The sequence below is a fragment of the Lucilia cuprina genome, chromosome X (assembly GCF_022045245.1).
Source record: "Lucilia cuprina isolate Lc7/37 chromosome X, ASM2204524v1, whole genome shotgun sequence".
Taxonomy (NCBI): domain Eukaryota; kingdom Metazoa; phylum Arthropoda; class Insecta; order Diptera; family Calliphoridae; genus Lucilia; species Lucilia cuprina.
Window position 1 is genome coordinate 1,380,958 of NC_060949.1, and position 17,716 is coordinate 1,398,673.

At 30.0% G+C, this 17,716-nt stretch overlaps 1 protein-coding gene across 1 annotated transcript in view; it reads left to right on the forward strand.

Annotated features, from left to right (window-relative positions):
• The first annotated feature begins 44 nt into the window (after nucleotides 1–44).
• LOC124419648 overlaps nucleotides 45–17,716 on the forward strand; it is a 25,503-nt gene continuing 7,831 nt past the window's right edge. Inside the window, exons 1-3 of the mRNA XM_046949921.1 lie at nucleotides 45–147; nucleotides 212–288; nucleotides 350–1,232. Of these exons, the coding sequence (XP_046805877.1) occupies nucleotides 354–1,232 (879 nt within the window). The 5' untranslated portion in view covers nucleotides 45–147; nucleotides 212–288; nucleotides 350–353. The remainder of the gene's footprint in view (nucleotides 148–211; nucleotides 289–349; nucleotides 1,233–17,716) is intronic.

Genomic DNA, 17,716 nt, shown 5'->3' on the forward strand with positions numbered 1-17,716 from the left:
TCTGTTAGCCTATTCTATTTTTTATTCTGCTATTTTGTGAATCAATGTGTTTACATTGCGCCAAGAAACATCAAATATAATATAAACAATTATATTATGTAGGTTTTCATCCATACGCAGCATTCGTATTTTGTTGTTGTTTTCTAGGTAAGTTTTCTAATTGGTTCCAAATTGTGTAGAATACAAATTCAAAATCTTACTTAAATTTTAGAAGAATTGTATTGGCAAACTTCTTACATTCAATATTGTTACAAACGAACACGTACATTATTCTTTTCCTACATTGCCGTAAGTGTAATTGTAAATATTGAGTTTCTTTATGTTAACTTATATTTATGAAATATTTCAGAAATATGTCGTCTTCTGATTCATCTTCTGACGATGCTCTCACCCTAAAAAGCAAATACAGAAAACAGCGTTTTTGTCAAATTTGGTTAAAAGATGAACGATTCAATGGGTGGTTGGAAGAGGTCAAAGATGACGGCTATAAATGTAGATGTACAGCTTGTGGTAAATATTTAAATTGTGGAAAATCCGATTTTATTAAACATGCGGAAACAAAACAGCATAAGAAAAATGTTTTAAAAGTAAAAAACACAAAGCCAATGCAGTCGTTTTTTGAAAAGCGAAAAACTCCCGATATAGACAATAGTGTAACAAATTTTGAAGTTAAATTAAGCCTTTTTTTTGCAGAGCACAATGTTGCTCTTCAAGTTATAGACCATTTGGTACCACTTTTGAAACAAATTGCACCAGATTCAAATATTATTCAAAATTTCCAATTAGGAAGAACCAAATGTACTCAAATAATAAGAAATGTTTTGGCTAAGCAAGAAAATGTTAATTTAATAACTAAACTTAAAACAAACAAATTCTCTGTTCTTATCAACGAAAGTACTGATGTTGCTTTAAAAAAATCTATGTGTGTTTTGGTTCGCTACTTTGACGATGAAGAGGAAAAAACTTTTGTAAAATTATTGGACTTAATTCCTGTGGATATTGATTGCACCGCTGAAGCCATTTATAGCAAATTTAAAGAATGCATATTAAAAAACAATATTCCCTTCGAAAACATTATTGGACTTTGTTGCGATGGTGCTCACGTAATGGTAGGCCGCAACAATTCATTCACCTCAAGACTTTTGAAAGACAACGAAAACATAATAACGGTGAAATGTATTTGCCATTCAGCAGCTATAATAGCCAACAAAGCTTGTCTTATGCTACCAAGAGCTTCAGACAACATATTAATTGAATTAAATAATGAATTTAATAAGGCATATTTACTTTTTCTTAAATACGTTCTAAATTATTTTAATACATTAAATGCTCTTTTTCAATCAAAACAAGTAGGAAAGTATAGTCGGGCATGGCCGACCATATAATACCCTACACCATGAGTATATTTTTAAAATTTTTACTTTTTATAAAATTTTTATTTTTTATAAAGAAAGTTTTATGTTGAATATTACCAATAATTCCAAAATATTTAAGCGATTTATTGATAAAAAAACTAAAATTTCTAAATGAGGCTTTATATAGGTCAAATGTGGACCGATCCTCGGTTAATTTGGGAAAAGGATATATTTCGAAATAACAGTTATTTTTGTTGAGTTTCATTGCGATACAAATGGTTACAAGTCAATTTTAGACGTTTAAGTCATTTTTTGAAGGGGGGTTTGTATGGGGGCTAGGGTCAAATATAGGCCGATCCTTACGAAAATCTGCAGTGTCATTTATACTTGTATAAAACTTATTTGTGCCAATTTTTAAAGAGATAGCAGAATATTTGACGTAATTATGGCATAAAAAGTTCAAATCGGGAGGTACGGTTGTATGGGGGATATGTGAAATAATGGACCGATTTCAACCATTTTCAATAGGCTACGTCCCTGTGCCAAAAAACATGCTTGGTCCAAATTTCATCAAATTATCTTGAAAATTGCGGCCTGTACCTTGCGCACAAGGTTTACATGGACAGCCAGCCAGCCAGCCGGACGGACGGACGGACATGTCTTAATCGACTCAAAAAATGATTCTGAATCGATCGGTATACTTTAAGGTGGGTATTGGACCAATATTTTTGTATGTTACAAACATCAGCACAAACGTATAATACCCTACCCACTATAGTGGTGTAGGGTATAAAAAGTGTTAATCCATATTCTTCATTCAGAATCACAAAAAATTTTTTTAAAAATTGGACAAAACTTTATAAAAAAGGATGATTTGAAAACAGATTGTAATTTAAGCACGATGGATATTTGCCTGCCAACTGAAGACATATACGTCGGTCATGAATGCGAAGAGTTTTTACAAACTTTTTCGAAATCCTCTGTCCGAGAGATAAAATTAAATTGTCTGAAATTTTATAAAGTAGCTCTTGAAGAAATTCAACATAGGCTACCATTAAAAGAAAATTAAATTTTTAAAGAAATGGAGTTTTTAAATCCCCAACTGGCCATTGGAGGAGGCAATAAAAACAATTTTAAATTTAAATTACTATGCCAAAAGTTCAACATTGATATTAACTCCCTGAATGAAGAATGGATAACTTTAGAATATAATTTTTCGAAGAGAGAAAAACAAAATTTACGTTCTTTAGACATAGAATCATTTTGGTCAAATATTTGCAAATCTAAGGATTTTAATAATCAACTATTATTCCCAAATTTTTCTAAACTAATAAAAATTATTCTAAGCCTTCCACATGCAAATGCAGATGCCGAAAGAATTTTTTCATTGGTTACAGATATACGCACCAAAAAGCGTAATAAATTAAGCAATGCAAATTTAAATTCAATGTGCATCTTAAGATCGTACTTACAGTCAAGTGATTTAAACTGTATTAGTTTTAACTGCTCTCCTAGTCATTTTAGTAAAATGAAATCAGAAGATCTCTACAATTAAATATGTATTTATTATATGTTCTAAAAAGACTGTTAATTTTAATTTTTCATTTTTTATAATGTACAAATTTACTTTTTGTATGAAAACTTTGTTAATTTGTATTTTTTATGTTATTTATTCTGTTTTATAAATGTACCTGATGGAATTAATGTACAAATTAATTTTAATTAATAAAAATCCTTTTTTAGAAAAAAAAACTAATATATATTGAGAATTCCATTATTTTTTGGTGTAGGGAAAAAATGTAGGGACAATTTTTTCTGGCGTAGGGAAAAAAAGGATTTTTTTACTTGGTGTAGGGATTTTCCAAAATGTCATCTGGCAACACTGGATCCGTTGGAACGTGATTCCAACTGGCATTACCAACATTTTCTATAATCTGAGTTGTTCTGTTAGCTACATACGTTTTCCAGACTGATGGAGGTTTTTGTAGCCAAGTTAAAACAATGGTTGAGTCTGACCATAAGTAAAGCTTTGGGCTGCAGAATGGAAGGTCCGTAAGTACTTGCTTTACGAGTCTAGAAAGCAGAAGAGCTCCGCATAACTTATCCGTTGCAAGGGCGCAACTTTACTTTTAGCAGAAAGCAGATGTGAATACCGAATACCAGAGTTCTCGGATACCACATATAGTGTAGCGCAATAAGCTTGCTCAGAAGCGTCACAAAATCCATGTATTTGGATATTATATTGAGGATGGTAGTGGATCCATCTTGGAATTTCAATGGATTCGATAGTAGGGAAACTATCAACAAATATGTTCCATTTATCAAGAAATTGTGGTTTGACCTCGTCATCCCAACCGACCCCGTCTTGCCATAATTCTTGTAAAAGAATCTTGGCTTGAATAATAATAGGCGTAAGCCATCCTGCGGGATCGAAAAGTTTAGCAACAGCAGAGAGAATCTGCCTTTTTGTTGCCCATGATGTCGAATTTAATTGTTCTACTTTATAAGTGAAGGAATCATTTATAGCATTCCAACGAATTCTTAAAGTTTTTGTTGAACTTGATTCAAAGAGCTTCAAAAATTCTGTGTTCAAAAAATCATCAGATGATATCTGAGACAACAAATCTGGATTACCTTTTTTAATGGGAACCCTGCTGATTTTAAAGTATCAATCAGCTGTTTTTGAGCTTCCATTGCCGATGACAATGAATGGACTCCGGATAATATGTCGTCAACATATGTCTCTTTTTTCAAAATTCTTGCACTATCTTTTCTGAATCTGATGCTAATTGTAGAAGGGTCCTAATTGCCAAATAAGGTGCACATGCTATACCGAAAGTTACCGTTGTCAACTCAAAATCTTCAATTGGACTTGAAATATTTTTCGGAAACAAAATCTTTTGATACGAACGATCAGATTCATGAAGTAATATTTGGCGATACATTTTCTCAATGTCTCCATACTTATATAAACGCCAATTTAGAATGATTGTCATTAAATCTGCCTGTAAGGTTGGTCCGACGTGGAGAACGTCATTTAATGACCTTGAACTTTTCGTCTTTCGTGATCCGTTGAAAACGATACGAACTTTTGTTGACGCACTTTCAGGTCCAAAAACCGCATGATGTGGCAAATAATATGAAAAGAACTTTCCATTAATACAAATTTCTTTAGAATTTGATTTTCTCATGTGACCGAGAGAAATATATTCATTCAAGATGTCATTATAAACTTGCATCAGGTCTAAAAACCGCATGATGTGGCAAATAATATGAAAAGAACTTTCAATTAATACAAATTTCTTGAGAATTTGATTTCCTCATGTGACCGAGAGAAATATATTCATTCAAGATGTCATTATAAACTTGCATATGCGTGTCATGTTTTTCAAGCATTTGTTCAATATGTAAATATTGCTCCTTTGCCAAATATCGAGACGCTTGCAAAAACTCAGAATCTGGGAATTCACTTTTAAACGGAAGTTTAACATATACATATCTACCATCGCACAGTGGGGCAGAATGGAAGTTTTTTGTAAATAAATCTGGCATTTCTAAACGGCTGATCCGATCGGGATAAAATTTAGCGTGAGCGTAGCTGAGGAGTATTCGAGTTTAAGTTTTGAAGATGAACCCCAGGGACGGAGCTGTGGCGGCTCAAAGTAGGGTACCTACGACATGTAAAATTTTCAAACTCGTGCCATTTTTTTGTTTTTCACCCAAATACAAAGATGCTTGAACATACTACTTATCTTTTATAATATCCGAGTTATAGGCATTTAAAAATTTAGTGATACAAAATTTACCATACCTTGGTCCGCCTTTTTTTGAATACCGGGCGTAATTTTGGACCAAATGACGTAATTTTATTAGTTAGACAACAAAATATCCAATAATATACAAAAAATTTCAGATCAATATCATTTACAGATCCAAAAATATACGTTTTTTAATTTAAAAATTCAAAAAATTTTAGATTTTTGCCGTTTTTTGCCCAAAATGTGTCTTAACTCTTTTATTAACAAAATAAAATTTTCTTTAAGATCATATAACAATTTTATAGTTTTCTAAAAGGTATCTTCACGCAGAACGCTTTGGTGTAAAAAACTTGTCCTATTTTTTGAAAATGTTGCCACTGCGTCCTTCCGAATATGACCTATTTTTTTATCAAAACTTCAACTTTGGGCGACATGTTCTAAAATCCCAAAGCTGGGATCAGAAAACTTAAAGCAGTTTTGGAAACCTCAATATGTTTTCTATTTACTCAAAAAGTATTTTCCCAGCCCTGAAAGAAATGTGGACCCTATGGGCAAAAATGTAAAAAATCCCATTTTTGGGATTTTCATTCCTATTTTTGGGAATTGCGGGATGCCCTTTGACCTTTTCAATTTTTTTCCATTTTCTTATTTGAAATGACAAATTTAACAAGCGTTGAAGATTTCATTGAGTTTTGTTCATAAATAAAGATTTTGTCATATATTACATATTTGTTAAATTTCTAAAACTATGATTTATATCAAAATATTAATAGGGTCGCAAATAGCTACAACAATTTAGTACATATTTATCCCTTAATATCTTTTTTTAGTTAGATATGGATATTCTCGACCCTTTACAAAAAAAATTTCAAGCCAATATCTCAATTACATTCAAAAATATGTTCATTTAAACCTGTGTCCTTTATTTCATCTTTTTCATATTTTAGTATTAAATATGACATTTTCTTATTTGAAATGACAAATTTAACAAGCGTTGAAGATTTCATTGAGTTTTGTTCATAAATAAAGATTTTGTCATATATTACATATTTGTTAAATTTCTAAAACTATGATTTATATCAAAATTTTAATAGGGTCACAGATAGCTACAACAATTTAGTCCATATTTATTCCTTTATTATCTTTTTTTAGTTAGATATGGATATTCTCGACCCTTTACAAAAAATTTCAAACCAATATCTCAATTACATTAAAAGATATGTTCATTTAAACCTGTGTCCTTTAATTTCATCTTTTTCATATTTTAGTATTAAGTATGACAGAACATACATTTGGTGTTGAATAAAATATTTGGACAATTTTTAAAAATTATTTAGTTAATTATTTTATTAAAGACTATAACATTGTATATACAATAAAAAAATATAATTTTATTATGAGCCACGCACAACAACACCTAAATCACCCCACACAAACCACCTTTCCTGCCCACCGAAATATAAGACACAATTTAATACAATATCATCAGTTAATATAATAGCTTTTTTTTGAACATGCTTAAAATCTCGATTCCTCGCTTCTTGAGCTTCTTCTGTTAACTCTCCAAGTGGAAGAATATTCGATTCAATTATTATTTGACCATGACACAATACTTTGTGTACTGTTGCACAGTGGTATAGGAAAAAAAAAGAGGGAAATAATTCGGTAACTTCTAAACGGTTAATCCGATTTTAATGAAATTTGGTATGCACAAAAAGGAGGTGTTGTCGAATTTGGACCTTATAGGCCAACCAGGGTCCCGGCGGGGGGTCTTCAAATTAGGACACCTCGGCTATGTTAAATTTTTAAAACGATCTTATTTCTTCATTTGAGTTCCGATTTAAAAAAAATTTCGTATATAGAATCTTCTCATCGAGCACTATAAAAAACGTCGTCGTAGCAGTAAATTATCTCTTATAGTTTAGGAGATATTCGCATTTGAAAATTAAAATTTTAAAATTTTTACCGTCCTTACTTTAGTTTTTTGATAATAGCGGGTCCAAATATTCCCGATTTTCGCCATTTTTTTTATTCGCTTAACAACAAGTCTATATATCAAGCAGTGAAAGAATTATGTAAAAATCATGACTGAGTCCAAAGTTATAGGCATTTTAATTTAAAAAATTAAAAAAGGCGATTTTTTGCCATTTTTTGGGGAAAAAAGTATCTTTTTCTTTTTAAGTTATCTAAAAAGTTTCTAAGAAGATGTATATAGAATTTATACTTTTTGAAAAGCTGACTTTACATAAAATACGATAAATGAAACAAAACCTAAAAATTTTGATACCGAGGGGACCAGATCCATCCAAAAAAACCCTATATTTTTTATATAAAATTCAATTTTGAGGAAAAATTCTCAAATCGCATAGTCGATATCAAATTATAGTGACCTGTTTTATATGACCCAATATGTTCTTAATCATTTTGTAACGGGTTTCGATAACCCCGCCCCTGGTATGGATATAATAGGCAAAAAACCAAAAAATCCCATTTTTGGTATTTTTAAAACTTTTTTGGGAATTCCGGGATTTCTAATAAGAAAATTCGAAATTTTTATTTAATTTTGGATTTTGAGTAAAAAAATCTACCTAACTGTAAAATTTCATCAAAAAATATTCATAAATAAAATTTTTATTGCAATTTGAAAAATTTTTATCTTCGCAAAAACTGAATAAAAAACATTTTTTAATTTTTTTTAAAAAAGTATTCCGCGAATTTTTTTAATTTTCAAAAATTATATACAGTTTTGAAAAATAGACAAAATTACCTTTCCATTGATATATAACATGCCTACCTAATGTTTTTTAAGTGACAAATTAATTAGGGAAAACTCAACATCTTTTAGAGAATTTACCTAGTACTATTATTTTCATCCATACATTTGTTAGGCATGTTTTACTACCTAAATTTTTATGAATTTTTACAGCCACTTTTTACGATTAATCTTTTATTCTTTATCCCTAAAGAAAATTAACAAGTATTTATTTTATATAAAAATAGTCTTTATTTATTTTTTTTTTTATAAATTAATATAATTTTGTAAAATAATCGGTATCACAGTAGTCCATATCTAAAAGATAAAGTAAATCTTTAAATTCATGAATATTTTCAAATGCTAACGTTTTGTAGCAAATCCAACGTTTCCTTATAGTAGATAATACAGGATCAGAAGATAGAATCAGATTATTAAAAATATCTTCATTTTGAGACTGCCTAGAACACTTCCTTAAGCTAAACTGATGAATATGCTTAAAGTCTCTATTCCTCGATTCTTGGGGTTCTTCTGTAAGCTCTCCTAAAGGCAGAATATTATGTTCTATGATGACCTTTCCATGACATAATATCTTGTGAACTGTAGGTGTCATTTCTTTCCAGGGATATAATTCCAAAAGTAATTTAGAAACTTTTGTAGAATACTCTCCAAATTTTGTTGCGTTCACTTTATGCTTGCTATTTATCGCCATTAGAATAATATTGACCTTTTGCAGTAAATCCATACTAATTCCGGTTATTTCGGAAGTAGTTTCAAAATGTTTAAAAAAACGTCTAGCGGTATTACCATCGTTTGTGCTTCCATATCCTGTGAGTGGTTTATCAATATTTAATCCCATCCGCTTTTTAAATTCCTCTTGAATTCTTCGTTTCTCACTGGCTCTCATTTCCATTAACTCCTTATTGTTATTTGCACTTTTGTTTGCATTTTCCGGTATGCTTCTGTACTTTAAATCATATGCTAAATGTAGAAAATGTTCCAGAAATCGTATGCGAGCATGTAGGGGGGATATTCCAAATTGTAATGTTTCCTCATTTATTGATCTTTGCTTGGAAATATTCGAAAATTCTGATTTTTTATCACCACATATGTAGCAGTACCAAGTAGATGATGTTCCTGTAATGGCATTTCCAACTTTCCCATCAATCATTGTAAGTTTTAAATCATAGGACATGTTAAACGAATAATTTTCTATTTCGATTGTTATAGGTTCCAAGTTTTTAATTTCTGCTTCAATACGATTTATCAAATCTTGCGTTGTTGTTTTGGATTCCTTTATATACTCAAAGCTTATTGGCCTACAAAAAGCTTTGGATCCTGGAGTCGAATTCTTCCAAATATCATCGAAACTGGTTGATGGAGAATCGCTGTCAGCATACTTTCGAATTCTTAATGGAACTAGCGATGCCATAAATACACTTTTATACTCGGAAGATGATTCACTTGTGTTGATTTGTTTATATTCCGAGAGTGCTGATAATCCATCACAAAAATAGTCTTTATATTTTTTTTTATAAATTAATATAATTTTGTAAAATAATCGGTATCACAGTAGTCCATATCTAAAAGATAAAGTAAATCTTTAAATTCATGAATATTTTCAAATGCTAACGTTTTGTAGCAAATCCAACGTTTCCTTATAGTAGATAAAACAGGATCAGAAGATAGAATCAGATTATTAAAAATATCTTCATTTTGAGACTGCCTAGAACACTTCCTTGAGCTAAACTGATGAATATGCTTAAAGTCTCTATTCCTCGATTCTTGGGGTTCTTCTGTAAGCTCTCCTAAAGGCAGAATATTATGTTCTATGATGACCTTTCCATGACATAATATCTTGTGAACTGTAGGTGTCATTTCTTTCCAGGGATATAATTCCAAAAGTAATTTAGAAACTTTTGTAGAATACTCTCCAAATTTTGTTGCGTTCACTTTATGCTTGCTATTTATCGCCATTAGAATAATATTGACCTTTTGCAGTAAAACCATACTAATTCCGGTTATTTCGGAAGTAGTTTCAAAATGTTTAAAAAAACGTCTAGCGGTATTACCATCGTTTGTGCTTCCATATCCTGTGAGTGGTTTATCAATATTTAATCCCATCCGCTTTTTAAATTCCTCTTGAATTCTTCGTTTCTCACTGGCTCTCATTTCCATTAACTCCTTATTGTTATTTGCACTTTTGTTTGCATTTTCCGGTATGCTTCTGTACTTTAAATCAAATGCTAAATGTAGAAAATGTTCCAGAAATCGTATGCGAGCATGTAGGGGGGATATTCCAAATTGTAATGTTTCCTCATTTATTGATCTTTGCTTGGAAATATTCGAAAATTCTGATTTTTTATCACCACATATGTAGCAGTACCAAGTAGATGATGTTCCTGTAATGGCATTTCCAACTTTCCCATCAATCATTGTAAGTTTTAAATCATAGGACATGTTAAACGAATAATTTTCTATTTCGATTGTTATAGGTTCCAAGTTTTTAATATCTGCTTCAATACGATTTATCAAATCTTGCGTTGTTGTTTTGGATTCCTTTATATACTCAAAGCTTATTGGCCTACAAAAAGCTTTGGATCCTGGAGTCGAATTCTTCCAAATATCATCGAAACTGGTTGATGGAGAATCGCTGTCAGCATACTTTCGAATTCTTAATGGAACTAGCGATGCCATAAATACACTTTTATACTCGGAAGATGATTCACTTGTGTTGATTTGTTTATATTCCGAGAGTGCTGATAATCCATCACATCCCCACTTACAAATGAGTTGAAGATCACAAGAATTTATTTTTTTTAGTTGGTCTGAAGAAAAGTCAGAAGCAATCCTTAAAGCAGTATTTTCGAGTAGAGCGCCGAGTCCAATAACAGCCTTCCGATCAGTTATTTCAATAGGAGGTGGTATAATGCTTTTCTTCTTTTCATTTATTTTGTCATATGATGGTAAAACATCCACTCCTTTTTCAGATAGCGCCTTTCTTAACGTTATGTAGTTATCACGACTTAATCCCAGCTGCAACATAAGCGCAATAGCTTCTTCCTCAGTGAACGTTGTATCAGATGATGGTATACTCTTTACAATTCTTTTCAGTCGTCTTGGTGATGCGGTTGGAAGAATATTTGCAATTTTTATGGCATCCAAAGGCTGTTTTTCTTTTCTTAACATTGCTTTAAAAGTGTCCGAAACTTCTTCGTTAGATAAGGTTTCTAGTGAAGTTGATAACCTTTTCCTCTTAGATTTTGAGCTCAAATCCTCATACTGCTTACAGGGAGCACCAACAGTTGATACGCAAATAGCAACTTCTACACATTCATCCAGCCAATCAGAAAATTTCGATCGAAATTTAGCAATGGAATACCGAACACTCTTCAGTTTTATATCAACTGATTTTATAAAATTTTCAATTTTACATATATCAGTTTTATCCACTTTATTTTTATGTGCAGTTTCAATATATTTCAATAAGAAGTTCACTTTATCTTGAAAAGGAGCTGAAGAGTGTTCAAATAAAATGGAGCACAAATCATTTTTTTAGTACGATCGCCATGGTTAGAAAATTACAAATAATTACAAACAGATATAAACCTGTCTTATATATTAATTACAGGTACTTAAATTAAATTATTTTTTAAAGGGTTTTGATATTCTACCTAATATGTCTAACGTATCCTTATGTAATGAATTTTTCCTCAATAGGTCACTTTAATAAGCTACCTATTAAAGTGACCTATAGGGGTAAAAATCATTACAGTTTAAAAAATAATACCTGAAAATTTTTTAATATATGTAACAAATTTAAGAGTTAACGTTATGGATGAAAATAATAGTGCTAGGTAAATTTTCTAAAAGATGTTGAGTTTTCCCTAATTAATTTGTCACTTAAAAAACATTAGGTAGGCATGTTATATATCAATGGAAAGGTAATTTTGTCTATTTTTCAAAACTGTATATAATTTTTGAAAATTAAAAAATTCGCGGAATACTTTTTTTAAAAAAATTAAAAAATGTTTTTTATTCAGTTTTTGCGAAGATACAAATTTTTCAAATTGCAATAACAATTTTATTTATGAAAATTTTTTGATGAAATTTTACAGTTAGGTAGATTTTTTTTACTCAAAATCTAAAATTAAATAAAAAGTTCGAATTTTCTTATTAGAAATCCCGGAATTCCCAAAAAAGTTTTAAAAATCCAAAAATGGGATTTTTTGGTTTTTTGCCTATTATATCCATACCAGGGGCGGGGTTATCGAAACCCGTTACAAAATGATTAAGAACATATTGGGTCATATAAAACAGGTCACTATAATTTGATATCGACTATGCGATTTGAGAATTTTTGCTCAAAATTGAATTTTCTATAAAAAATAGGGTTTTTTGGATGGACCTGGTCCCCTCGGTATCAAAAATTTTTAGGTTTTGTTTCATTTATCGTATTTTATGTTTTATGCTTTTCAAAAAGTATAAATTCTATATACATCTTCTTAGAAACTTTTTAGATAACTTAAAAAGAAAAAGATACTTTTTTCCCCAAAAAATGGCAAAAAATCGCCTTTTTTAATTTTTTAAATTAAAATGCCTATAACTTTGGACTCAGTCATGATTTTTACATAATTCTTTCACTGCTTGATATATAGACTTGTTGTTAAGCGAATAAAAAAAATGGCGAAAATCGGGAATATTTGGACCCGCTATTATCAAAAAACTAAAGTAAGGACGGTAAAAATTTTAAAATTTTAATTTTCAAATGCGAATATCTCCTAAACTATAAGAGATAATTTACTGCTACGACGACATTTTTTATAGTGCTCGATGAGAAGATTCTATATACGAATCGGAACTCAAATGAAGATCGTTTTAAAAATTTAACATAGCCGAGGTGTCCTAATTTGAGGACCCCCCGCCGGGCCCCTGGTTGGCCTATAAGGTCCAAATTCAAAACGACAACACCTCCTTTTTGTGCATACCAAATTTCATTAAAATCGGATTAACCGTTTAGAAGTTACCGAATTATTTCCCTCTTTTTTTTTCCTATACCACTGTGCACCAGTTAGAATGTCGTCTACATAAGTTTTTTTACGTAATATATTAGCTGCTTTGGGAAACTTATCATCAGAATCAGAAGCAATTTATACCAAATGTGACAGTCTTTAACTGGTAATCATTGATGGCTTCCCGAGTATTCTCTGAAACTGAGAACTGAGCCACATACATCTCGTTTAATACCATCAAGATTTATATAACGCTCACTGTAATTTCCGAGGATTAAATCGATTGAGGAAGATATATTAAAATTTGGATCAGCTAAGTCAATACCAGAAAGCTCAATTGGGTTAGGGAGTTCAAAGGAAACCGAGGGAATCATATTCGTGACTTTAGGTAAAACGATAGCCGTTACGGGTAAACGAAAATTGGATTTGTGCGAGACCAAAACTAAATCACATTCCTTTTCTGAAACTTGAGTTTGACCGCCAACTCCAATTATTTCGCAATATGATTTTCTAGATGGGATATTTAAACGATTTCGAACCCTTTCAGATAGAAAATCCCCCTCAGACCTGGGTCAATAAGAGCTCTAATCGAGTATAATTTGAGTCAATGGATCTAGAATTTGTCCTTTTTGGATCACATTTCGTGTTTTGATCGTTTTTGTTCAGACATGTTTGATTTGAGCTATTTCGAAGAGGATTAAAAGAATGCATGTGAAGTAATGTGTGGTGTTTTTTACACAATTTAAACAAGAATTTTTGCTTGTACAATTCCTTTTTCGTGTGAGATTGTGACAAAAAATTGTTACAAAACTTATTTTTGAAAATGAAATAGTGGTTGGTAACTATCTACTGGCGTTTAATGATCTATAAGTGTCTCAGATTGGCTCAAAATATCTTGGCTCTCGCATTTTTTACAAAATGAAATTAAGTTGTTGACATCAAATGCAAATCGTGTATTTAGAGAAGTAGTTTTAAATTAAATTTTAGAGAATTTTTGTAATTGGAAAGAGATTAAAAAAGAATCCTTTGTAATTGGGATTGATAAAGAGTAAAATTTGGACTAAAGTTGGAAAACCTTTGTAATTTGGATCGAAAATAGAGAAATCTAATCTAATTTGGATTGAGTGAGATAAGTCCTTTGTGATTTGGATTTAGAGAGATAAATCCATTGTAATTCGGATTGAGTAAGAGCGAAAAAGATCCTTTGTAATTTGGACCGAAAAAAGAGAAATTCTTTGTAATTTGGAATAATTTTTAAATAGATACAAGCAAAGTTGATAGGTGAGCAAAATTCCTTAAGCAGTAAGTTAAAAATTTTTTTAAAGTTTCATATAGTTTTGATTAATTATCGTCTAGTTCGATAATTTTTTCAAATGTTAAGCGTAAAAAATGTTATATTCAAATAGTTTAAATGTTATAATGTTAGTAAAAGGGAAATAATTTTCATAAATATTTGTAATTTGCTAATTTGCTCAAAATCGTTCTTTTTTATAACCACCATCAAAAAAGATGGGGTTATATTGATTTTGTCATTCCGTTTGTAACATATCGAAATATTGGTCATAGACCCACAAAATTATATATATTCTGGGTCCTTATTAAATTCTAAGACGATCTAGCCATGTCTGTCCGTCCGTCTGTCTGTTAAAAACACGATAGAGTCCGAACGGAACGAGATAGAAGATTGAAATTTTCCAAAAATAATCTATATAGGTAAGGTTTGTTTGGTATTGAAAATGGGCAACATCGGTCCTCGTTTTCGGATAGCTTCCATACAAGTGGACCCCCGAAAAACAGCTTTAATCTGCATATCTGTTTCATAAGTAAGAATACGGCGATGAAATTCGACATAAATTCTAAGATGATAAAGTTTTTCTGCGAGAGTTAGCTTTGGATGGTTAATGTAGACTGCCGTGAACATATCACGAAATGCCGGCCAGTCCTCATAACCTCCTGAAAAAAATTGTGTATCGCATGGGGGCAATTTAAGACCTGTACTTATCCGATCATTAGATGTGTTCAATGGGGCTGAATCCATGCTAACGCGAGCAATACTATCCCTTGACGTTTTTATCACATCAAGAAGTTTCGATACGGTTAAATAATACATGTCAACACATGAATCGTATTGCTCTTGAGCTGTGGCTTTAACTTCTTCACTTTGATTGGAAAGCATCAAATCTTCATATGACTTTTCTACTTTACTCCATCGAGTATCTAAATCTTTTAGTTTTACATCTATAAGTGCCTCAGATTGGGTTAAAATATTTTGGCTATCGCATTTTTTACAAAATGAAATTAAGTTTTTGGCATCAAATGCAAATCGCGTATTTAGAGAAGTCATTTTAATTTGTTATATGAAAAAAAAATTGATAAGCTTTGTAGTTTTTAATGAACTTTTAGAGAAATTCTTTGTAATTAGAAAGAGATTAAAGAAGAATCCTTTGTAATTGGGATTGATAAAGAGTAAAATTTGGACTAAAGTTGAGAAATCTTTTGTAGTTTCTATCGAAAATAGAGAAATCTATTTTAATTTGGATGGAGTTGGAGCGAAATCCTTTGTAATTTGGATTGAGAGAGATAAATCCTTTGTAATTCGGATTGAGTAAGAGAAATCCTTTGTAATTTGGATTGAGTAAGAGCGAAATCCTTTGTACTTTGGATTGAGAGAGTAATTTGGATAGAAATTGACAGATCCTTTGTAATTTAACAGAAATTTAGAGATTCTTTGTAATTTGGACCGAAAATAGAGAAATCCTTTGTAATTTGGATTAATTCTCAGATAGATACAAGCAAAATTGATAGGTGAGCAAAATTCTTTAAGCAGTAAGTTAAAATTTTTTCCAAAGTTTTGTATAGTTTTGATTAATTATCGTCGAGTTCGATAATTTTCTCAAATGTAAAGCGTAAATATTTTTTTGAATATTGATTAAATTTTCATAAAATATTGTAATTTCCTTATTACTTGCCGTAAAATCCGCAAAATTGTAAATTATAATGATTTATATTATTATATTTTTTTTATTAAGCCGATTATTAATTATTTCTTGATTTATTTCAAATCGAAGAAATTTTTTTTTATCAATTGCCGCAAATTTTTCCTTAAAATTTTAATTTTTATTTAATTTTTCTTTAAAGCAAGCGATTGCTTATAATTTTGATTTAGAATTATTTTTTAATCACTGTGCAGGTGTGTATAATTTGAAAGCAAGAGATTGCGTAATAGAAATTTTTAATTTTTTGAAAAAAAAAATAATTTTGTTTTTTGCCAATAAAATTTTACACTAAAACCACTGTACTGAATTTTCCATTTAACAACAAGCGTCACTGTAACATTTATTCAGAGTATAAATTTTGTGTGGTTTATTTGTTACTTCAAGGAGATAATTTCTCTCTTTATGCATGTATAAATGAGCACAGTGGTCACAGTGAAACAAAATAAATAGAAAAAAAATTTCTGATCATATAAAAATAAAATCTTATAATATTAGAAGAAAATTTTTGATAATTTTTTGCACTTCTTCATATAAATAATTTTTTTGGTACTTGGCAATTTGTGATAAACGGAAAATTTTGTTTATAGAAATTAAAGCGAATTAAAAATAAATTTTTGAAAAAATTTTTTGGAATGCAAATTGTCGCTTAATTAAAATTTTCGCTTGGCAATTGGTGATAAATTTAAAATAATAAATAAATTAATATTGTGGCAATAAAAATAATAAAATCATAAACTTAATAAAATAATTTTTTTAAGAAAAGGTTGCTCTTGCTATTCCACTGTGAATAAATGTTAAATGTTATTGGCAAAAAACAAAATTATATTTTTTTTTCCAAAAATTAAAAATTTCTATTACGCAATCTCTTGCTTTCAAATTTTACACACCTGCACAGTGATTAAAACTAAAATCGGTTAAAAAATAATTCTAAATCAAAATTATAAGCAATCGCTTGCTTTAAAGAAAAATTAAATAAAAATTAAAATTTTACGGAAAAATTTGCGGCAATTGATAAAAAAAATTTCTTCGATTTGAAATAAATCAAGAAATAATTAATAATCGGCTTAATAAAAAAAAAATAATAATATAAATCATTATAATTTACAATTTTGCGGATTTTACGGCAAGTAATAAGGAAATTACAATATTTTATGAAAATTTAATCAATATTCAAAAAAATATTTACGCTTTATATTTGAGAAAATTATCGAACTCGACGATAATTAATCAAAACTATACAAAACTTTGGAAAAAATTTTAACTTACTGCTTAAAGAATTTTGCTCACCTATCAATTTTGCTTGTATCTATCTGAGAATTAATCCAAATTACAAAGGATTTCTCTATTTTCGGTCCAAATTACAAAGGATCTCTAAATTTCGGTCCAAATTACAATGGATCTATCAATTTCTATCCAAATTACTCTCTCAATCCAAAGCACTAAGGATTTCGCTCTTACTCAATCCAAATTACAAAGGATTTACTCTCTCAATCCAAATTACAAAGGATTTCGCTCTTACTCAATCCGAATTACAAAGGATTTATCTCTCTCAATCCAAATTACAAAGGATTTCGCTCTAACTCCATCCAAATTAAAATAGATTTCTCTATTTTCGATAGAAACTACAAAAGATTTCTCAACTTTAGTCCAAATTTTACTCTTTATCAATCCCAATTACAAAGGATTCTTCTTTAATCTCTTTCTAATTACAAAGCATTTCTCTAAAAGTTCATTAAAAACTACAAAGCTTATCAATTTTTTTTCATATAACAAATTAAAATGACTTCTCTAAATACGCGATTTGCATTTGATGCCAAAAACTTAATTTCATTTTGTAAAAAAT